This window comes from Paroedura picta, chromosome 4 (genome assembly GCF_049243985.1).
Source record: "Paroedura picta isolate Pp20150507F chromosome 4, Ppicta_v3.0, whole genome shotgun sequence".
In the NCBI taxonomy this organism is placed as follows: domain Eukaryota; kingdom Metazoa; phylum Chordata; class Lepidosauria; order Squamata; family Gekkonidae; genus Paroedura; species Paroedura picta.
Genome location: NC_135372.1, coordinates 36,813,618 through 36,837,252, shown reverse-complemented (window position 1 = coordinate 36,837,252; position 23,635 = coordinate 36,813,618). Strand labels below are relative to the sequence as shown.

The 23,635-nt window shown below is 44.6% G+C and overlaps 1 protein-coding gene across 4 annotated transcripts in view; it reads left to right on the top strand.

Annotated features, from left to right (window-relative positions):
- The first annotated feature begins 1,297 nt into the window (after nucleotides 1-1,297).
- Nucleotides 1,298-23,635, top strand: part of AXDND1 (axonemal dynein light chain domain containing 1) — a 53,724-nt gene continuing 31,386 nt past the window's right edge. The window contains exons 1-15 of one of the 4 annotated variants that reach the window (XM_077332438.1): nucleotides 1,470-1,615; nucleotides 2,345-2,418; nucleotides 3,676-3,852; nucleotides 4,433-4,608; nucleotides 6,143-6,243; nucleotides 7,374-7,497; nucleotides 8,540-8,625; nucleotides 10,261-10,317; nucleotides 10,605-10,713; nucleotides 14,281-14,402; nucleotides 16,581-16,721; nucleotides 16,817-16,921; nucleotides 18,739-18,859; nucleotides 21,666-21,767; nucleotides 23,105-23,271. In XM_077332438.1, coding sequence (XP_077188553.1) covers nucleotides 3,741-3,852; nucleotides 4,433-4,608; nucleotides 6,143-6,243; nucleotides 7,374-7,497; nucleotides 8,540-8,625; nucleotides 10,261-10,317; nucleotides 10,605-10,713; nucleotides 14,281-14,402; nucleotides 16,581-16,721; nucleotides 16,817-16,921; nucleotides 18,739-18,859; nucleotides 21,666-21,767; nucleotides 23,105-23,271 — 1,523 coding nt within the window. In that variant the 5' untranslated portion in view covers nucleotides 1,470-1,615; nucleotides 2,345-2,418; nucleotides 3,676-3,740. The other 3 variants (XM_077332440.1, XM_077332441.1, XM_077332439.1) reach the window with 3 other exon arrangements.

The window sequence follows — 23,635 nt, the reverse complement described above, 5'->3', positions numbered from 1 at the left end:
ACCATACCAAGATCCCCTCCCTCCAATCAATTGAACCTGACTGTATTTTTAGGGTCATGCTGATCTCTTCCAATTCCCAAATTTATTAGCATTTTTTTAGTTCTGGGAGCAATGAATAAAGGATGGACATTCTAGTACATTCTTGTACTAGATATAATTGTAGTCTGTATTATGCTTTAAAAAAATGCTGGTACTTGTAAAATTACCAGTTTCACCCTCAGATATTGCAAGAGTAGCCCTGACCTGGAGAGCCCAGGCCAGCCTGATCTTGTCAGATCTCAAAAGTGAAGCAGGGTCGACCTTGGGAGACCTCTAAAACACCTTTAAACATCTATTGCTCAGCTGCCAGACCATTCTAGGATCTCCTGGCTATATACACACAATGCCATATGATTATGGTTAACAGCTCTGGGTTGGAAAATACCTAAAGACTTTGGGGGCGGGGGCAAAAGTGGGCAGGATTTGGGGCAGGGAGGGACCTCAGTGGAATATGGAACCCACCCTCCAAAGCACCAATTTTCTCCAGGGGAACTGATTTCTGTTGCCTATAGATTAAGGTGACCAGATTTTAACATTGTTAAGGCGGGACACCATTGACCAGGGAGGTTTTGATTAAAAATTTGGTCTACATAGAGCAACAAAAATTTTCATAGAACACATAGAACGCAAAAATAGTATTGTAATATGTATGTTTTAATTTCAACATAAGTACAATTTGCCAGGTGCCCCCAAATGTCACTCCAAAAGTGGGACAATCTGGTCACCTTACTATAGATGAGCTATAAAATCCCCAGGTCTCTCCTGGGGACTGACCTCTATACATCTAAATGAATAAAACTTGGGAGAGCTCTCCACAAAAGGAGCTGGTATAGACTACCCTGAATTTGGCGTAAGCACTAGAGCTCATTAGGGATATACTCAGGAACCATCCAAAATACTAGATTAACACTTCTGGGGTTGCTTTTGTCTCCGCATATATTGGATAATGCACTTTCAATGTGCTTTTGCAGCTGGAGTTTCCTGTGCAAAACAGGAAAATTCTTCTAAAGCGCATGGAAAGTGCAATATCTTATGTGGGCAGAATTTAAATTATTTTAGACAAGCTATCCTATGCGCGCCCGTTACAGCCCACCTTGGCTGCCACAGCAACCACTCCTGCGCATGCTCCCGAGGTGGCGTTCGCTTTGTTTCTTATAGAGACCTCGGGCAGAAAGCCCCCTAACCCCCGTTGTTAAGGGGACTAACTGAAAGCCTTGGAAGGGGAAATTCCCCTCCCCCTGGTTTTTCTAAATTTTGCGGTGGGATAAAAACGGTAACGGCGAGGAGAGCAGGGAATGGGCGTTGCTAACGCAGCGAAGGGCGTTAAATGGGTGGTTTCTCTGATCAGGCACCGCATTAGTCACCAGTAAGTGGCATCTACGTTCCCATAGCAACAGATGACAACAGGAAGCACCTGAAAGGCAAGTAAATAGACCCTTTCTACCTATCTCAGCAACGGGGCATGGCTCAGCATCAAGCAAGCTCTGTGCCCGGGGAACTCCGTTAGCTCTACTCGCTCCTGTGGAGAGCTTTTCCCTGCAACGAAGTCTTTTGGATTTCTAGACCTCGCTGAGGAGTAGGTTTGGGCTGCAGGGGAGCATCGCTCCTTGGGGAAGGGAGTGGCTTTTGAAGCATAACATTTACCAGTTGCCTCCTTCCAGCCAGTGGTGCGGGGCAAAAGCTTTTCTTCATAGACAGGGGAGCCAGCAGGCCAGGAGAAAAATGCCCTGCCCATTTAATAGAGATTTAAAGTGTGGGAATGAGGAGCTGCTTTGGCATGGAATGAACCACCTGGTTAGGAATATTCTGCTAAGGGGTTAGCACCCTTCCCCACAACTGGTACTCCTCATTTTACTGATAATTTCCCATTTATGCATATGCACAAGAACAGGCACTGAAAACGGGCCACCGAAATGGAACAGGAGCACCTTCCCTTCAAGAAAAGGCCAAGGAGCTTGGTGCTCTTACGTTTTGAGAAAAAAACAACTTAAAGGGATGTGGCAGAGGGTTATAAAACTGTGCATGGGATGGGAAAAGCAGAGATGCAAACATTTCCTCCCTCTCCCCTAATATTAAATCTTGGGGGCTCCTGATGAAGTTTGGTAGGGAATAGATTCAGGATTGACAGAAGTAAGTATCCCCCCCCCACACACACACACACACAGAGTTATTATGAGATTCACATCCATGGGATAATAGTTACCTTCTAGTTTAGCTGGCTTTAAAAGGGGACCAGGGTAATTCATGGCAAATTGGTACATCACTGGGTATTAACCATCATGGATTTTTTCATGCTTGGAAGCAGTAATCCCTGGAACAATGATGCCAGGAGGAAGCATCAACATTAGGAGGCGTCCGTGCTATTTGCAAGCTTTCCAGGTACATATGTGGGTGGGTGGGGGGAGATAAATTCTGGAAAAGAATCCCTAAAGGAGGACAGGAAAGCCTGCTTGGCCAGTGAGCCAAAAATTCCCAGCCAAGCTAGGTTGCCAGGTGGATGAAGCTGGGTAGGCCAGACCCTTGCTGGACAAAGAGGGACCTGGTGGTACTGGCAAGTGGCAGGAACTTTGGGGATGGAGAGAGGTGGGTGGTGATATGATGATGTAGTGGTTAAGAGAAGTGGCTTCTAATCTGGCTAACCAGGTTTGCTTCCCCACAACTCCACATGCAGCCACCTGGGTGACCTTGGGCTAGTCAAAACCCTGATAGTGTTCTTCTGACTGAGCAGTCCTGTCAGAACTGTCTTAGACCCATCTACCTCACAGGGTGTCTGTTGTGGGGAGAGGAAGGGAAGGTGATTGTAAGCTACTTAGAGACTCCTTCTGGTAGTGAAACCAATGCTGCTTTTTATATGTATCATTTTGACCATTTATGCACTGGAGGTTTCATGCCGGGCTGCAGGCTGGAGTTTTAGTTGTGGCAGGTTGCCCCACCTCTTCCTGCACCCACAAAGGGGAGCATTTGGCCTGGTGCACCTCATCTGCCTCCGATTTTTGCTCCTGCGTGGGAGCTGGGGCAGTGAAGTTCCCAGTGCGGAAACGGTCTCCCATAGAAAATCAGGAAGTGTTGTCGGGTATCTCTAGGAATCACCAGACACATTATGGTAACATTATAGAGTTTCTGGTAATTCCTAGATCTACCTGGCGTCACTTCTGGGTTTTCCCAGGAAGCACACACAACACCAGCGTTTTTTTTTAATTCTCCAAGTAGCAGTGGGCAATAAGAAGTGCCAGCAGGCGGCCACTTGCCACAATGGAAGGCCTGGCAAATCTAGTAGGCAAGCCCTTCACTCTGGCAAGCTTTCCTTCTCCACATCACCAGTTTATACCCATTGCTCTCTTTGTGTGGAGTGGTCCTTCTGGGGTTTGTCTCCTCAGTAGTACTGCAGTCCTATCAGGCCACCAGGACTTCCTTAAATGGCCAGTCCACCCTCCTGAGATATGTAGAACAGAATGCTAGATTAATTGACCTAATTGAATATAGTTGCTTTTAAGGTACTGTTAGAATATAACATGTTTATGTCCCTTCTTCCTCATTATACTGCCTGCTTTTGTAGAGTCAGATTGTAAAAATGTGACTATATATATCCAGGTTCCATCATGTTTGCTCTCTGTGTGGGTTCTGTATCCCTTGTAGATTGTTTGCTGCTGAAAACATCTCTTAGATTAAGTGAGTAATCCATCTCCAAATAGCAGTTCAGGATGTCTGGTAGCAAGAATATGGTTCCAAAGTTGTCATCTACTTCTAAGCAAGAGAAGAGAAAAACAAAAGATGCTTCTACGTTAGTTCCCATCCGGGAATGTACAGCTACAGGTATAAATGTGAGGCTGACCTACTTTGGTGATGGTACTGTCTTGATACATTTGGATTCTGGAGTACTTATTGTAGGATAGTTTTGGAGCAATCCTTAAGGACCTTAATTGTGGGGGGAAGTTCCATATTACTCAGTAGGGCTTACTGTCAGCAAACTGTCCTTAAGATTGGAACCAAAATGTCCCCGTTCCTAAGGAATAACACATCCCTCTTTTAGTTTTTCACCACCTTAAGCAATTACTCTTCACCCATATTCCCATCAAGGAACTAAGAAAAATGCTATTTATTTTAATCCAGTCTATATCAAAGTGAATAGAACAGAGTATCTCTCTCTCTCACATGCCCATCATTCATTCATTCATTCATTCATTCATTCATTCATTCATTCATTCATTCATTCATTCATTCATTCATTCATTCATTCATTCATTCATTCACATTTATATACCGCCCTCCCCGAAGGCTCAGGCAAAACAGAATGATTGTGCCAGTTGTCATTTTCTTTCAGTTTTCTGGAGGAAAATATATATGTTTCTAGCAAATGTTAACAAATACTATCTTTATTTTTTTTCTTATCTAGAACTTCCTGAGTTAAGAAGGAAGCCAAGTATGACAGACAGTTGGAAGAACCCTCCCTTACGGAACGATTTCATCCCAGAAGAAATCTTTGTTGCACTCACCTCTGCAGCCAAGCCTGTTCCCTGCCCCTCATATCTCAGGCCTCCTACAAAAACCAAATATATTAAAGACTTACAGGTATGTATGATTACTGCATAGGGAAGCCATTTGCCTGGTTCATGGAGGAAGTCCTCCCACCCCTTTGCAACTACCTTTAATTTCTGGCTTGCGGGGGAAATGGGTGGTGGTGATAGAAATGACATACCATAATGCATTTTTCATTTTCAGTTGAAAACTGGGATGTGACATCGTTACATTACCCAGTGCTTTGAAAATTATGGTAATTCCATAGAGTTTCTAGAATGCCAGCTGGCATCATATCTGTTTTTTTTCACCTGGTTGTGTGGTATCAATGCATCATGACATGTCACTTTTGACATTTGTCCTGCTCTCAAAGTTCCCAGCAACCTGGCATCATTCTTACTACGTGATTTATTTTCTTCTTTGATAGAAACGTCTACCAGTTGGGGTATCTGCTGGCAGCCATGAATCATACTAGATGCCTATAGATTCCTGTCCAGGACAGTGTTGTGATGTGAAGAGAAATGATGGTTGGGGAAGGGCTAAATATTTCTTCCATTTCTGTGTTCTGGTTACTCTCTCTCAAAGATGTTCTTCCTTAGAAGAAGGATGCCTGTAATAGTCAGAGATGATGTCTGCACTAGCAATATCACTTGTATTTGTATTTTTAAATGGTTGACTTATTTGTCCATTTCTGCACTAAAATTTGCTTCTTCGCATGCAGTCCTGAATTGCCCTGCAGCAAAGGAATCCCCAGAAAACCGAATTTCATCTTTTCAAGTGGGGTCTAATAAGGTCTAGTTAAGGGCTGCCTAATGCTGAAATGCGTGTAATTGGGTTTTTTTCCCCCACACCCGCTGTTTTGAGTTATTGGGTACATCCCTTTCCTCATCACCGTCCTTCTCCCTCTGTTCTGAAAAATCTGCCTTTTTTTTTTTTAAAAAAAGGGGGTGATAGCATTACAATGCTGATTCTAAGTTTTTTACAAAGCAGTCTTGTACAGTCAAGACAGGGCTATCAGCACAGCTGAGCATTGTTACATTTAGTAGTGTAAAAAACATTGGATTGTTCTATAGTTTAGTAACATCATACACATTCTAGTATATTGTCACACTGAATAAATATATGTCTGAAAATATGATGCATATCCATCCATCCATCCATCCATCCATCCATCGTTATGTGCAAAATTGTCATTAAACAATGCTGTAGATTATTTTACATAAAAAATGATCAAACTGTATGTTATGAGTGGATAAATCTTGGCTTACAGAGCGTCTTACTCTTTCCAAAATGTCTTTTCTTTTTTCAATGGTCTTGCATGGAGCAGGGGGTTGGACTAGATGGTCTATATTGCCCTTTCCAGCTTTATGATTCTGTGATTCTTTTCTTTTGCATACAGATCTTCATTTAGACTTTTCAGCTTTGGAGATTCGCACTCCAGGTCCGCTTAGGTCAATAGGCTTAGGGGGATGCAAGTGCTTAGACTGGCCTTATTAGTTTCATGCACAGTGTTTTACTAATCGCTGTGTTTGCTTATTCATTGCTCTGGAAGGACCTTCTCATGTGATCTTCTTTGCTTGCTCTTCAGGGCTGCATTCGTACTGCTGATGGGGTCTGGCAGCATCCCATTCGCCGAAACAGGTTTCGCTACCTGATACAGCATCCCATCAGCCTGACAGGAGCAGGAAGGTAACAGCACAGGTCTAGTAGGATCTCTACATTGACTCAGTTGGTCTCCTTCTGGTGACCAAGGTAGACTTAGGGTTTAAGAGTTCAGTGAAGAGGAATTTTAGAGGATTATTTCTAACATATAAACAAAGGCGGCTAACTTGCAACACAAGAGTGGTGTCCCATCTGGACAGGAACAGAGGAGGGCTGTGTTCCTAGCTATGCCTGGACCTCTGCTCCTGTCTGCTTCATTTATGCCAAATGAAAAGGACACACAATAATAGGAATATTCAATCCAAAAAAGGGGGAAATCCTATGAATAGCTAACAATAAGTGGAGACTCCCATATATAGAATATATAGCATGTATTAATAAACACACTGTATCACAAAGATAAGCCACAATAATAGCCATCGAAAAGCAGAAGGCACTATAGGTACCTATCCACATGATCCTGCAATTGTTTAATTTTTTAAAAATTAAGATCTATCAAAAGTTGGATTTTCAAAGTATCTGGGCAGACAGATTATTCAAGTGCATGAACAGCAATGTAAGATGGGTGCTTGGAAACTCAAGAGAAAGGGCTAGCCCTGGGCAAGCACGGGCACACTTTAGGGGCAGGTTCAGGCATCAATTATGGGTCAAGAGGTATAAGAAAAACAGCATGTTATTTTCTTTCCTAGTTTGGAAATGGGAGGGGGAGAATATTTAGATCATAGAATAATAGAATAATAGAGTTGGAAGGGACATCATATATCATCTAGTCCAACCCCCTGCACTATGTAGGACACTCACATCCCAATCGCTCATCCGCTGTAACCTCCCACTCCCTTGAGCCTTCACAGAATCAGCTTCGCCGTCAGATGGCTATCTAGCCTCTGTTTAAAAATTTCCAAAGATGGAGAACCCACCACCTCCTGAGGAAGCCATTTGGATGTTTCCAAAGAAGGAAACTGAGGGAAGGTTTTACTACATTCCCAACATTGGGTTATATCTGCAGATGAGTTTTTGAGGCAGTGCCCTTAGGCAAGGGAGTTCCAGATACGTTATCCCAGATCAACACTTCTTTTGTGCAACTCTGAATGCCTAGCGTCAGCTTGGGGCCCAAGTTCTCTCCTAACAGTGTGTTTGCTTTTTTCATGTTTCTTAAGGGATGTCTCGTTTCTCTATGATGTCATTGCTGAAAAAGAGACAAAGAATCCTCCCCCAACTCCTGTGTCAGAGAAGACTGCGTCCAGGCAAAGTTTAAAGCAGGAAGCAGATGTAGCCAAGCCAGTGAGTTTGATTCCCCCACCCCTCTTGTCAAGGCAACTGAGAAGAGCAAGGGTTCAATTCATTTCGGAACTACCAAGAGGCAAGATGGCATTTGAATGGAACACTGAATACAGCTTTTGAAACTATTTTATTTAATCCATGATGATAGATGCGAAACAGGAATTTTCAAGCTTGAATGATCAAAGTGGGTCAACAAGAAAGGGTTTATAATTCACCAGGGTGTATTTGGCACGACAGTAATTTTCTTTGTTGTTGTTGTTAGGTGTGAAGTTGTGTCTGACCCATCGTGACCCCATGGACAATGATCCTCCAGGCCTTCCTGTCCTCTACCGTTCCCCGGAGTCCATTTAAGTTTGCACTGACTGCTTCAGTGACTCCATCCAGCCACCTCATTCTCTGTCGTCCCTGCTTCTTTTGCCCTCGATCGCTCCCAGAATTAGGCTCTTCTCCAGGGAGTCCTTCCTTCTCATGAGGTGGCCATTCTCTCTTCCAAAGTCACCAGAGGTTTCCGGTGGCTCGTTGGAAAGGCTGGCTACTGTTGGCTAGACCAGGTGGACCAGCGATCTAATCCTGCCATGATCTTCTCATGTTCTGGCATTTAGGACTCTTTGTTTTGGTTTGGAGCCACTTTTTTAAAAAGTATTTTCCAGTCCATTTCCAGTTCTCATTTAATGAGCCCTAGTTGACGTGATGCTTAACAACACTGTTTTCCTTAACCATTGTTAAGCATTGTGTCTGAATGTGTAGATCACAGGTTAGTAGTAGCTGCAAATCAGAACCTGAAATGGCAGTTTGAAGCTTTTTGAGAATTAATTTTTTTATACTTTGATTCTACTTTTTGGCCCAAAATTGGCTGCCAGTCATATTTTAGGAGCTTAACCAGGGTTATTTCAGTAAGCCAACATCAATGTGGACTGCGATTCAAGTCTTCAAGCTTTTTTATGCGGTGTATTATATAAACGTTCAAAACCCTATTTCCTTGGGAAATATGTGAGTCCTTTATAACATATTTATGGCCTGCTCTTTCTGCTTTTTCTTTTAGCAAGGAACCGCAATAGACAGTCTTGTCCCCGAGGAATTTCACATTGTAAAGAACAGAGGCGTCATTGGCTTGGAGTATTATGATGAGTGAGAATGATCATATTTCCTTTGGCCGCTTAGTGGCATGCATTGTATCTGGTAATTTAGGGGCTTTTAAAAACAACAGCAACACTATTTTAGACTGGAAATGGTTATTTTAAACTGGTTGTGATCTGTTTTTATGATCTGTTTTTATTTATGCTGCGCTGAGTTTTTTAATGCTGGATTTTAATTAATATTGTTTAATCATTTGTTTATATTGTTTTTTCTTTTGTTTCTGGAGAGGCAGCATAAAAATACTCTAGATCAGTGGTCTGGGGACCGGGACTAGTCCCGGTCCGTGGATCAGTTGGTACCGGGCTGCGGCTCCTCCTCATCCTCCTCCCCGGCTGCTGCCTCGGGGGCTGCCCTGCCACTCTACCGCTGGCTCACCTTTGGTGCTCTCCGGCAGCCGTCATGGCTGGAGCTCCCCCTTGGTGTGGTACTGTGCAGCTGCTACTGGCAGCGCCCCCCAGCTGGTGGCGGGAAGTCAGGGGCGCCGGTGGGAAAGCAAGTGGAGCAGGGGCGCCGGTGGGAAAGCAGGTGGCAGCAGCAACCTCCTTCAGCAAAAGACTACCCCCCCCCCCGGGCCTCAGTAAAATTGTCAAGCGTTGACCGGTCCCCAGTGATAAAAAAAGGTTGGGGATCACTGTTCTAGATGTAGTGGAAAGTGCTGCTAAGTCACAACTTACCTGTGGCCACGCTGTGGGGTTTTCAAGGCAAGAGAGCTCAGAGGTGGTTTGTCATTGCCTCTGTGTCACAACCCTGGTATTCCTTGGAGGTCTCCCATCCAAATATTTGCAAGTGCCAACCCTGCTTAGCTTCTGAGATCTGACAAGATAGGCTAGCCAGGTCATTTGATATATACAATAATAAATAAGTGGGGCAGAGTAGGTAACCTAAGCAGAAGTTTATAAGCAGTCTATTTTTTTTTACTTTACTACTAGTCCTTATTATTGTTTTAATTAAGTTTTGTAATAGCCTTTGGCTATATACAATAAATGTTATTGTATCATATTGTACTAGTCCTTATTGGTGTCATTCAAATTCCTTTTGCATTGTTTTAGTTTTACATTTTTTGTCATTCTCTACTGCCATTTTTACACTTGTTCCTCGTCCACATTTCAGAGTTCTGTTATCCTGGGTGACTTCTGCTGGAGTCAGAGAGGGCTGACCAAAAATGCTAAAACACAAATAGTGTTTGGCTCCTCTTGCCCATATACTCCATGCTTGTCCCCCCAGCCCACTTCCTTTACATGATAATAGGCTGTCTCATGATCTTTCCGTTTGGCCTGAGCTACAGAGTTCAGTGGGGCAGCCCTTCTGAAATTTCTATAGGAGGCCATTCCAAAGGGGGCCTCTTTGTATGGAGGGGAGCCACTGAAAGATGTCATTGTAACTCATCTTGATCCTGTTATATTGTAAGACAAGACGAGATATGCAAAATTCTTAAACAGAGTAGCAAACCCTCATCCAGTTTTCCCACAATTCCGGATCCAATGTGAAGGAACTTTCCATCTGTTGAACAGAGTTCTTTGGTCACAAGTTCTGCTCCTCTAGTAGGATTGGATCAAACCCACTAACGAAATGGTACAGCCCAGAAAGCTTCCTCACATAGCTTAAAAAAAATTATTTCCATTGCAGTAAATATACAACTCTGCTTGAAGACCATGAAAACAGACTACGGGTCTTCCCATCCATGTAAGTAAACTTTAGCATTGCAGGAGGAGCTTATGTCTAGTGGTCATAGTGTCAGACAAAGATCTAGGAGACCAAACTCTGAATCCCTATTGTGCTGCCCTATCACCTATTCTGTCATAGAGGTTCATTGGGTGATGTTGGGCCAGTTGCACTCTCTCAGCCTAATTTGCTTCACGGGGTTGTTCTGAGGATAAAATGGAGGCCAGAAGAACAGAGGGGTATATAAATGACTTGAATAAAATTAATCAATTAATGAATGGCCTTTCTCCTTGATTTTTTCCCATTAGGAAGCCATCTGGGAGGCTGGAGGTTCTCCAGCTGATGAAGGTCATGGACACAATGCTGGAAAGGGCTGGAGTTGATAATCAGGAAACTGGGATAACGGGGTTGTCTCAGGTAATATTTTGTAATCGTCCTGATCCAATTGACTTTTCTTGAGAGTTGCATATGTCCAGTTAAACCCCGTAAGCTTGCAATGGACAGGTTCTTGTACTGGATGAAAAATGGCCAGTGATGGTCACTCTGTCTACATGTTTTGTGGTGATATAGCCATCCACAGTGCATTTCTTTCTCCTGGTTTAGTCATCAAAACAACTTTCAATAAAGCATCAAAAGATTACAAAACCACATTTATAATATAAATAACAATTAACAGTAACATTGGGAGAGTCATGGACGGGCGTCTGGGGGGACCAGCAGCAGGTGTTCTGAGTCGGTCGGCCTCAAGCGAATGCCTGGTGGAAGAGCTCCGTCTTGCAGGCCCTGCGGAACTGTGGAAGTTCGGGCAGGGCTCTGATCTCCTCGGGGAGATCGTTGCACCAGGTGGGGGCCAGAACCAAGAAGCAGTTCCACCCTAGTTAGCTAAAGTAAATCAGTGCTCTGTCTCTTCACTATCCTATCAAGAGAGATGATTCCTATAATAAAGAAGTCAAATGAGTTTGAAAAGAGAAAGGATTCTCAGTTTGTTGCTTTCTTGCCTGCACTCATACAGAGACCACATGGCTTCTGCTGCTGCTTGAGCCATGCTGTGCTCTGCTAAATTATGGGGATATTGCCCAGATATTCCCACAAAAGAGGCAGATGAAGCACAGTGCTGTTCCCAGATAGTCCAATCAGTGGGCAAAACGCTTTAAACAAGGGACATAAACCCTTGGGCTGTTTCCCCAACAAGCTTGCAATCAATTTTTTGCTATAAGAAAACACAGAGGAGTGAGAGTCTGATAAAATGTCTGTGGCTTCTCCTTTTCTGATATGATTCCGCATCTAATTCCAAAAGCCCCCTGGTGTAATTTCTCCCCCCTCCTCCATTTGTTGCCTTTCTTTTCTTACCACCTTTTATGTTATATATGGATGCCTCAGAATTGGCAGAAATAAAAGGAGAAGCAGAGATCAGCTAGCAAGCTGATGTTCACTCTGAAACTCAAACAAGTCCGTTTGAAAATCCCTTCAAAGCTCTTTGGTACACCTGGAACTGTTTGCTGAGCAATTGGCAGCAACGAAATGAAATCCTGTTGAGTGTGGGATTTCCACTGGAGAACTAAAAGCTTTATAGGGGCGAGAACTTTTCCATGGGCAATGTAGCAGAGAGCTGATGTAACATCTTTGTCAAGAGACCCAGACGTGAATGTGTAAGAATGCCATTCTAAACAGAGTTACGTCCTTCATTGAGTCCAGAAAAACAACAATGTTTTTAGTGAGTTTTCATCAACTTTTCCATTGTGCAAAAGAGGCCCAGAAGACTTAGAAGAGTATGACTCTGCTTTGGATGGTACTATTATCAGCAGTTCAGATTTCACCTTTGCCAGTTCTCTCAGCCCCTCATCTGCAATACTACTGATTTATTTCATCAGTTAGGTAAAGGTAAAGGTATCCCCTGTGCAAGCACTGGGTCATGTCTGACCCTTGGGGTGACGCCCTCCAACGTTTTCATGGCAGACTCAATATGGGGTGGTTTGCCAGTGCCTTCCCCAGTCATTAACGTTTACCCCCAGCAAGCTGGGTACTTATTTTACCGACCTCGTAAAGATGGAAGACTGAGTCAACCTAGAGCCGGCTGCTGGGATTGAACTCCCAGCCTCATGGGCAGAGATTTCAGGCTGCATGTCTGCTGCCTTAGCACTCTGCGCAACAAGAGGCTCATATTTCATCAGTAGTTTTCATGTTTACAACAATAATGTACCCAAACCACTTAAAACCACAGTGTCATATATAGGGTTGCAAGCTCTGGGTTGGGAAATACCTGGAAATTTTGGGGGTGGAGCTTAATGAGGACACGGCTGGGGGACAGGAGGAGCCTCAATCGAGTACAATGCTATATAGTCTGCCCTCCAAGCTGCCATTTTTCTCCAGGGGAATCTGATCTCTCTTGTCTGGGGATCAGGCCCCACCTGGAGGCTAGCAACCCTAGCTATGCATTGGCTAAATATTTGTTATTAAATAATTCCAATGGACCTAAAAAAGACCAAAGATTTTCACAGTGTGTGATTCCAAATGGGAACTGTCTTGTAAGGGTAATCGAATTGTTCTCCCTGCCAACTCAGCAAGCTCAACAAGCTAGCCAAAGGTTAATTCCTTCCTCCCTAGCTTTGCAAAGCTACTGACTTCTTTCATACTGTTAGGGTACCCTGAGGATTTATATTGTTTAAAAGTAGCAGAGTTAGTATCTAGATGATGAGACCAGACAAGACAGCTATAATGTTTATAAAAAGATAATTTTATTAGCTACCAGGATAATGGAAACCGGAAGATAAAACAAGAAAAATGCGTAGCTTCCTTAGGTCATTCAGGAGCTCTACGCCTTAGCTGATACATGGTGAAGATTCCAGATGGATCTATATCTGCCTAAAAGCAAATTCTCCTCAAACAAAGGGAGAAAGGAGAATTCTTCTCTTCCTGCTAAAGTTGCAGATGTGGTAAACAAGCATGAGGCAATGGCCCCTAAACAAATTTGCATATCTATGAACAGACCACATGACCTACTATGCCTGTCCCGACTAGCAACAAGTGTAAACAAATAGTTAACCCTGTAATTCAGTGGTCCCCAACCCCTGGTCCGGGGACCGTGCTGGTCCGTAGATCAGTTGGTACCGGTCCGCGATTCCCCCTCTTCCTCCTTCCTGGCTGCTGCCTCGGGGGCTGCCCTGCCACTCTGCCGCTGGCTTACCTTTGGTGCTCTCCATCGGTTGCCATGGCTGGGGCTTCCCCTCGGCGTGGCACTGCGCAGCTGCTGCTGGCAGCGCCCCTCAGTGGACGGTGGGAAAGCAAGTGGAGCAGGGACTCAGGCAGTGGCGATGTCCCTCGGCAAAAGACTACCCCCCGTCCGGGCCTCAGTAAAATTGTCAAGCGTTGACCGGTCCCCGATGATAAAAAGGTTGGGGACCACTGCTGTAACTGACAGTCAGTGGCTGACTCTTGCTAAAAGACAAGGTCTAACACATACAGCCCTGACTTGGAAAGCTCAGGCAAGCCGGATCCTGTCAGATCTCAGAAGCTAAGCAGGGCTGACCTTGGCTAGTGTTGGGTAGGAGCAGGGCCGGATTTTCCTATAGGCTAACTAGGTTTCAGCCTAGGGCCTCAAGATCAAGAGGGGCCTATATTCAAATTGTTAGCAAAATTTAAATTACACTATTACACCAATCACAACATGTTTCATTTAACATATTGATATCACAGTAATGATGTATTTTATTATCTCTCATGTAATTTACAAACTTAAAAATGGGGGGTGAAAGGGCCACATAAGTGGAATAGCCTAGGGCCTCTTTTCATGTAAATCCGGCCCTGGGTAGGAGAGAACTCCAAGGATTTGGATGGAGTTCCTCCAAAGACCATATGGGGTCATGACGTGGAGCCAGGAAATGCCAACGGACCTTCAAACATCCCTTGCCTGGCTGCCAGACAATCCTCAAATCTCCTGGCTAGACAACACTCATAAATAATAATCTTTCATACATCTTTCCCAAGATGCACAATGCCCTAGAATTGCTGAAGGTGGAACAGAACATCTACAACATTGTGTTTCATGAGATCATCCGGCAGGTCAGCGTGGACTGTGTGGAACGAGGAGAACTGCTTTCCAAGCTCAGGTCAAGGATCTAAGTCTGTGCTCCTCTGAATAATTCCTGGGAATAAGGGAATGAATAAATTGGAGTCCTTCCGCAAGCAGCCCAATGTCTTAAAATTACTCTTTCATTGGGTTAGACCAGTCTTTCTCAACCAGGGTTTTATGAAACCCTGTTTTTTTAATGGCCCTGGAAGGGTTTTCCAAATGGGTGGGAGTTAATTAATTGCTGATTTATTTTTTATACTTGTTAAACTATTATTGGGTGATATGACCACGTATGGTCATGTTGACATGCTCCCCAACCCAAAATGACCAGTGATGGGCCTGGAGGGGATGGGAAGGGGAAAGTGCCCTGGGTGGGTGTGTACACAGCTTTGCTTCCCAACCATATTCCATACAATCGTGCTACTTCTGGGGTTTCTCAAAGCCTGAAGAATGTTTCAGGGGTTTCTCAATTATAAAAAAGTTGAGAAAGACTGGATTAGATCAAAGAAGTCTTCTTAAACCATATTCTGGTGCTAACAGCTCCAAGAGCCTGTCTTCTTTGCCCTCCTCCTTCTGAAGGGAGAGGGGCTAGGGGTAGTCAGGACCCCCCAGCAAGGGGCCTGGGCAGTTGCCAGTGCTGAATACCACAAAAGACCCTTGTAGGCCGTAGAATGTTTCTACAATACAGACGATACAAAAGAATGCATGCAGTCATATTCAAAGTAACATCTACACAGTATTATATACAGTGAAACGTAAACTAACTATGATAGATACTGTACTGGGGATCCTTCTCTGCAGGTGTTGAGTTACTTTTGGCACTAAACCAGTATTTGTTTGGTAACAGCAGAGCTACTATTATGCTGAGCGTTCTGGGCAAGCTACCAGTAATTTAAATTTGACCTCTGTTAGGAACATGGTACTTTATTTCTTGTCGTGAGATAAGAGAGGAGTCCCCTCCTCTGAGTTGCCAGGGCTTTTAGAGGAGCAAGATAAGCCTGCTCAGAGAAATGCTTCCGGTAACTGCCCTGCAACAGGGGCTCCGGTTTTACAGAACCGTTCTTGGGAGCCTACTTAGCAGGCATGCAACCCAATCTTGTAATTTGTACAAATGGCTTATGGGAAAAGAACTGGCTGTTTGGGATGGCTGAGGGTACAACTATGTGCCAGGACAGTTTAACTTCCAAGACTTCCTAAGCTAGCCATAGGAGCTTCCATTTTGTGAGAAGGTGTGGAATGTACAGTGTTACAGATCTCTTGACCCCTCAGATAAGTCACTGTTAATGAACATTGAGTTCTTTAAAAGTGTCTAAATGTACATGCATATGCCTTTTCTACACTGGGGGAATTTCTGCTCATTAGTAAAAATAGCATCACGCCTGCAGAATGGCGAAGTGCTAAATAATATCTTGTCTCCCAGGCCCTCCTCACTTTTTTGCTGTCTTGCCTTTATCTGCCTTCTTTTTCGTGCGTCTTACCCTCCTCCTCTGCTGCTGGAAGAGGCAGAAGAGAGCAGCACACCTTATTTGCGTCACGCTTCCACCTGTCAATCAATTCAGGCAACCAATCCCTTTTCTCCAGCAGTTTAAAGGTCTTGCAATGCCCACTAATTTTTTTTATTCATACTTATCTGTTGCAATGCCTATGCATAGAATCATAGATGCATAGTGTTTTTTGGATGCCACCCCTTATGGGATCACGAGTCCTTTGATAAATTAGAAAAATAACATTTCTGATTTGGGGAGGGGGGAGAAAACTTTCAAGAGACATGCTTTGTTGAATAAATTTTTCTTTTATTTCTGGCATTGCCTACATGCTTTGCCGCATATTTGTTGCTCCAGGCACATTGCCATTTTTAAAAAGAAATCCCTGTCCCCAGGAACAAGGGAGAGGGAGGCGGGTGTGAGGGTGGGATGAATCAGGCGGGTTTGAGCCTCTATAGCTTCCTTCTACTGGTTGCCTGCTGGTTGCTCTCCGGTAGCTAGTGCTTTTTGAGTTGGTGAATCCACTTTATGCAATTCCCAAATAAGTGCTTTAAAATGGAGGATGTAGCAAGCTGTCAGCTGGGTGTGGACAACATCATGTGCAGGGGATGGATTATTCAGTTTGCAATCAACTGGTATGATGCTACATTTAACGGGTGCGGAAATGCCCTGGTTGTTTCCCAGTCATCTTTCAGTGTTTTGAAGGCAAAACATCCTTTCATCCCTTCCAGACAAAGGTATGTTGAACTGCTGGACCGGATTCCCAGGCAGATGAGGAATCTCTACAGAGAAATGATGGCCCAGAGGGTAATGGACAAGCATATCACAGAGGAGTTATTCAGATTCAAGGAAGCTGTGGGAAATCTGACAAGGTCAAGAACTCGATTGCCGTTTTCTCCGTCCCGTTTTGAGATTGAAAGTTGGGATTGTACAAGGTGCCTGAATTTACTGCTCTGTTCATCCCCAGGGAACTGCAGATGGTCCGAGAACATGACCACAAAGCAACCACCGATGCAGAAAGTATCCATGCGGAGCTTGCCAAGGCAATATGGGATTCTGAGTTGAATGCAAAGTGAGTTCCAGATGTTGCTTGTTGAACAGTATGGGGTCAGATCCTGTGGCACCACTCCACTGTGGTCAAGCCTTCTGTGGGCAAAAACAGCTGTGCCCTGGTGAAAGGTGTGGGTCATTAGTAGAATGGAGCCACAAGATCCAACTCATACATTGAGCCAGAGGTACATATGGTCGGCAGAGTTTGGATATGCAGAGACAACAGAGTACCAGGCTGCTTAAAAAATAAAATATTTATGAAGAGAAACTATTATGCATAGAAATAAAGAGAGAGAGACCTAACTATCTAGCTAGTTGCAGTCATTCTTCTGTTCTGCTTCAATTGGTTAGCCGTGTTGGTCTGAAGTAGCACAACCAAATCAGAGTCCATTAGCACCTTTAAGACCAACAAAGAGGAAGAGTGCGTGCACTCGAAAGCTCACGCCTTGAATAAATCTTTGTTGGTTTAAAGGTGCTATTGAACTCTGGCTTTTTTTCTGTTCAGCTGTTGTTCTGGAGGCGAGCAGAGAGGAAGTATACTCAAAAAAGTAGGAAGCCTCCAAAGAGCCAATCGGGACACTGGAGGAGTCCATTTGAAAATAACCAGGACATTCCTAATTAAGTATACCAAATATACAACTCCTTTGATACATCTTTATGCTAAATCTACATCTCATCCTCTGCAGGATACCCTTTATAGTCTGCTCAGTCATGCACATGGCAGATCTTGCATAGTCCAACACATATTTATTCCTTCTGACCCCTTTTGCAATTGAAATGATGTCATGTCCCGAGTTTAGATCCAGACCAAGATCTGGGAGAACCCAGGGTAAGAGACAATCAGCATATCCTCTTAACCAGCAAGATTTGTGGGACAGTATATAAGAGGTGTGTAGCCTGAAGACTGTGAATATTCTGTATCTGCCCTTGTGTGTCTGCTTATTCTAGTATAAAAAAAGTAGCCATGACACGTCCTCTTATAATACATGCTGGGGGAAAGAGCTATAATTTATTCCTGAACAAATTCAGGAACACATCAGTATTACTCATCACATTCTCTTAACATGCTTTCCCATCTCCTTCCTTTCCCTCCCTTTCCCAAACTTGACGTGATGCTTTGGAGCGAAGAGTGGGCGGGCTAGAAATGAGAAAGACTTTTTCTCTGACAACTTCCACAAAGGCAACAGGAAGCTCATTGTCACGATTCTCATGTAGCCTCAGACCAGAGCTCCTGTTGGTTTACACTTCAAGGTGACCTTCCCAAGTCCCTCATTGGTCACTTTATTACAGTGACTCTCTACCCTTAACAGTCAGCATGCTCTTTAACCAATGTTGAGAGTTCAAAGCTCCCTGTGGGTATTTATTTTTTTTCCATACAGAGTTGTGTTTTTTTTTCTTTTGAAAAGCTCATGTTTTAAAGAAAGCTGTACCATATTTTCAAAAGCCCCCCCAACCCCCCCCCCCAATTAAACTCAGTAGGGAAAAAATAAATACCCACAACTCACAATGTGATCTTCAGGCTGTCATCCAATGTAGCTAGAGAATGATAGGGCTAAAGTCCTGGGCCCATTCCGCACACATGCACTTTCAATGTGCTTTGGCAGCTGGATTTTCCTGTGCAGAACAGGAAAACATACTTCTGAAGTGTATTGAAAGTGTATTATCTATTGTGTGCAGAGTAGGCCCTGGTCTTCCAGACCTCGTTTGACGCTATAACTGCTCCATTACAAGGACAGGTGAGAAGAGGGATCCGCATTGGATGCCACGGAGGCAGTGAGTGGAGCCCTGGTGAAAGGAAGGATGGCACACTCTTAACATCTCATGTCTTACTCTCTTAAGCCTTTTGGATGAATACCGTGAACTGTATGAATTGCAGAGAGCAAGACTTGAGGCCCAGATTCAGCAGTTATCCGAAGAGAAAGAGCTCTGGAGTGGTGCCACGTACGATCTTGCCCTCAAGGTAGCTGGAGAAAAGAGACCCAACGTCCTGTTGCTTCTGATAATAGAACCCTTCCCCTTTAACAGGCTGGTGCTTCCAATGAAGATGGCTGAAAATCACCATTGGGATCCTATTTACTATTTTGTCGTTTTTGAAATGTGTTATTTCTGATAAACATCTAGCCTTTAAACCTGTATTTCCTTTATTCAGTGAGCATAATACTTTTCATTTTGTACTCACTGGCTATGCAAAAAAGGCTCCATTCAGACAACACGTCAAAGCTTCATTTGTTGATGACCTGCATGAACTTGGCTAGTTTTGTTTGCTCATCCTTATCCCTGAAGATCTTGACCAGGTTCATATGGGAATACACAAATACTCAGTTCCCAGACTGTGTAAGGCTTAATAGGCTGGAAACAACGCTTTGAATTGTGCTCAGGAACAAACTGTTAGCCGCTGAAAATGCTCATGTGCTTACAAGATGTGATAGTTTCTCCGTTTCCCAGCCAGCAGTCTAGGTATTGCATTCTGAACAATCTCCATAGACAGCCCCATGTGTAACACTTGTAATTATCCAAGTGCCCTTTTGTCCCAATCAAATTGGGCACATGCATGCCTGGGATTACGTTTCCAGCACAGAACTAACAGTACACATTTTGGCCTCTTCCGCATTCTCATTTTCCTTACTTGCGTGTTCCTGTTGTTCTGTTTGTTTGTTTTTCCCTTCTATTCCGCACATACGTTGATCCCCTAGTGGTCAATTTTCCATTACCTCATTTTATATTTTAGATTTAAACTGCAGATTTTTATCTGTGGTGTAACAGAGAAGCCTCTTGTGGCGCAGAGTGGTAAGGCAGCGACATGCTGTCTGAAAGCTTTGCCCATGAGGCTGGGAGTTCGATCCCAACAGCCGGCTCAAGGTTGACTCAACCTTCCATCCTTCCGAGGTCGGTAAAATGAGTACCCAGCTTGCTGGGGGTAAATGGTATTGACTGGGGAAGGCACTGGCAAACCACCCCGTATTGAGTCTGCCATGAAAACGCTAGAGGGCGTCACCCCAAGGGTCAGACATGACTCGGTGCTTGCACAGGGGATACCTTTACCTTTACCTTTACCCCCAATCTAGAGCCTCTTGTGGCGCAGAGTGGTAAGGCAGCCGTCTGAAAGCTTTGCCCATGAGGCTGGGAGTTCAATCCCAGCAGCCGGCTCAAGGTTGACTCAGCCTTCCATCCTTCCGAGGTCGGTAAAATGAGTACCCAGCTTGCTGGGGGGTAAACGGTCATGACTGGGGAAGGCAGTGGCAAACCACCCCGTATTGAGTCTGCCATGAAAACGCTAGAGGGCGTCACCCCAAGGGTCAGACATGACTCAGTGCTTGCACAGGGGATATCTTTACCTTTACCTTAACAGAGAATCAGCCACTAGAGGGAGTTAAACATGTGCAGAACTGGGGTGGGGGGAGTGGCAACAGAAACACACAAGTGAAGAAAAGAATGCGGAAATGCACTTTGACCATAAAAACCTTGGGAAAACATGATGTGGAGCCAGGCTCCAAAGTCAGAGCAAGACAAGTAGCAAAAGAAAGAACCTGCAGCCTTCAGCATTTATTTTTTGATAGGATTTCTGATTTTATAGTTTTTTTAAATAGTTTTATGAACATTTATGTATTTAATGGTTTTAATCTGTAAGATGCCCTGAATCTTTGGGGAAGGGTGGCATAAAAATGGAATTAATAATAATAAGCAATAAGGTGCAGCCAGATAACTCTCTGGTGCTGTTGAACAGCCCTATCCAGCAGCTGATGATTCTTGTAGAGTTTGTTGGGAAGCTGCAACCAGGAAATTATAGCTAGCAGAAATGATATCTGACCCCAAGTGGGCATGCATGTTTATTTAGAGCAGTTTTTCCCAAACTCAGTATCACGGTATCATATGGCAGTGGTCCCCAACCCCCAGTCCGGGGACCGGGACTGGTCTGCGGATCAGTCGGTACCGGGCCGTGGCTCCTCCTTGTCCTCCCCAGCTGCTGCCTCAGGGGCTGCCCTGCCACTCTGCCGCCGGCTGACCTTTGGTGCTCTCCAGCGGTCGGCATGGCTGGGGCTCCCCCTCGGCATGGCACTGCACAGCTGCTCCTGGCAGCACCCCCCAGTGGGTGGCGGGTAGTCAGGGGCACCGGTGGGAAAGCAAATGGAGCAGGGGCTCAGGCGGCGGCGACATCCCTCGGCAAAAGACTACCCCCCCCCCGGGGCCTCAGTACAATTGTCAAGCGTTGACCGGTCCCCAGTGATAAAAAGGTTGGGGACCACTGTCATACGGTACTGCACAGACATGGAGGTTTTCACCACTTTGTGCTGTTTCCAGCTCTGAGCAAAGAGGAAAGAAAAAGAGTCTAAAGTGTTGTTTTTTTTTTAATCTACCCTTATTTGGGCAGGTTGACCTGCTCTCTCCTGAGTGGCCAATGATGATTCTGGAAGGGGAGGGGCCCTGGCAATTTCAACCTTTTTCTCCCAAGGCTCCTCTCCCATATGGGGGTCATGGCAGAGCGGTGTGGCCAGATGACATCACTTCCTGGTCCCTTGAAGCCTGAAAAATATTTTAGCTGTACCTCCGCAGGAAAAAAGCTGGTTTAGAGGCTCTCATGGAGACTTGGTACATCTCATAGTATGCAGTCCCTGCCCTGTGTGTACATTTGTAATCCTTTTGATTCCCTAGGCATAGCATTGGGTGGCAGCTATTTTTAATGTCACTTCTAACCAGCTTATGAATCTCCAGCCAATTCTCTCACCCTATCCCGGTCTTGTTAACCATCCTATAACATGCCTTTCCAGGTGATAGAAAAGAACAAGGTGATCTTGGCTCGCAGGCTGTATGCCAGTGAAAAGACTTGGAGCAATGTCATGAGGCACTTCACAGTACTTTTGTCATCAGAGGTAGATCTTTTGATTCAGGAGGCTGGATGGGGCAATATGGTGACATTGAAGGGAACTCAAGGCATTTTATTTTAGAGAGGATGGGTATTTGATTGCTTCTCAGACCCTATGTTCCATAGCCAATACACACCTTACAGTCTCCTCATGTCCCCTTCATTGTAAATTGGGCTTTTAAATGGTTTTATGGCTTTAATTGTAACATACAATGTTTTTTGATACTGACTGTAACCCGCCGTGAGCCAGCCTAGGCCAGGTGGGAATTAAATCCAGATATAAACAAAAGAAAATAAAAAAATATCTGTTGCAGCTTTTCAGGGAGTTTAGAGCTGAATTTGCAGGCTCCCTTGGATGAGATTTGGATCAGGGCCCTGGCAAACAATGATAGGATTCTCAAGCCTCCCCTTCTGCACCATTTTCCTATCTAGAAATATTGCTAGGCAAATAGCAGCTGCTTGAGATCTTTTTAAAGAAGGCTGGCCGAATAGCATAATCCAAACTAGAAAAATTCAACCAATCTCTCTCTATCCCTTATGTCTGTCTCTCTGTGCCGCACCCGCACTCCACCACTGCTTCCACGCCCCCAAACACTCAGCCACCCACCAATCTCTACCCCGCACTCTTCCCTTGCCGCCCCCCTCGCAACTCGCCCCCCACCCACCTAGCGGACCCTTCCCCCCTTCCTTCCTCCCCTGTCCTGTTGGCGTTTCATTGCAACTTCCTTCCTTCCTTCCTTCCTTCCTTCCTTCCTTCCTTCCTTCCTTCCTTCCTTCCTTCCTTCCTTCCTTCCTTCCTTCCTTCCTCTCTCTCCTTTCTGCCTCTCTGTCTCTGTCTCTGCCTCTTTCTCTCCCTCTCACTTGCTCTCTCCCTTCCTTCCTTCCTTCCTTCCTTCCTTCCTTCCTTCCTTCCTTCCTTCCTTCCTTCCTTCCTTCCTTCCTTCCTTCCTTCCTTCCTTCCTTCCTCAATCCATCCATCCACCCCACCCCTTAATCTCCTTTCTCACTCTCATCCATTCATTTCTCTTCTGCATTTCTTTCTCCTTCTCTCCCTCTCTCTCTCCCATGGAACAGTGCTACAAGTGGAACACATGTTCCATACCTTCCACCCTCCTGTCTGTTGTGGGGAGAGGAAAGGAAAGGTGTTTGTAAGCCCCTTTTGGGGACTCCTTCAGATAATGAAAAGCAGTCCATAAAACCTCAGCTTTTCTTCTTATTGTCTGTGTATACTAAGGTAATGAGCCAAAAGTATTACGTCCTCAGCAAATGTCCATCCGTGGGAAGTTTATTAATTAAAAACCTAATTTCCCCTCCCACCCCTATTTCCTCCGATGATGTGCTCAGGATGCCACGGATCTTTCAAGTCTGCAGCAGCTGACACAGGAGTACCGAGAGCTCTTGTGCCGAATCGAAGCAGAGATGAAGAAAGTTGAAGAATCCAACAGGGAGCAATTAGAAGCCATTCAGAATGGCTTGAATGGATGGCTCAGTTACTTCCGGGATCATGTCCTGTGAGTCTTCTTGAGTGGTCTTTTATTTCTTCAGGGGTTATGAATTGTCTACCTAGGCAAACCTCTATTATGGGGATAGGACATTTCTTTCCAGGCCTGTTGGTAGCCCAAAAGATCTGAAAGTTGGAGGGTTTCGTGACATACAGATCTTACTGTAGTAATGCTTAGGCCACAACACCAGTTCGTTTGCAGGACTAAATTAAGGCCACACTCTTGAATTTTAAACAGACTTTGCCCCTTCCAGTTAACTCAGAGAGATGTCACCTTCTAAAGCAAGGAACACGGAGGTTGCTTTGTCAAATTAACCAATAGACCTGTGCACATAGATCAAGGCAGCCCTGCCTCAATGTGCAATTAAAAGGTG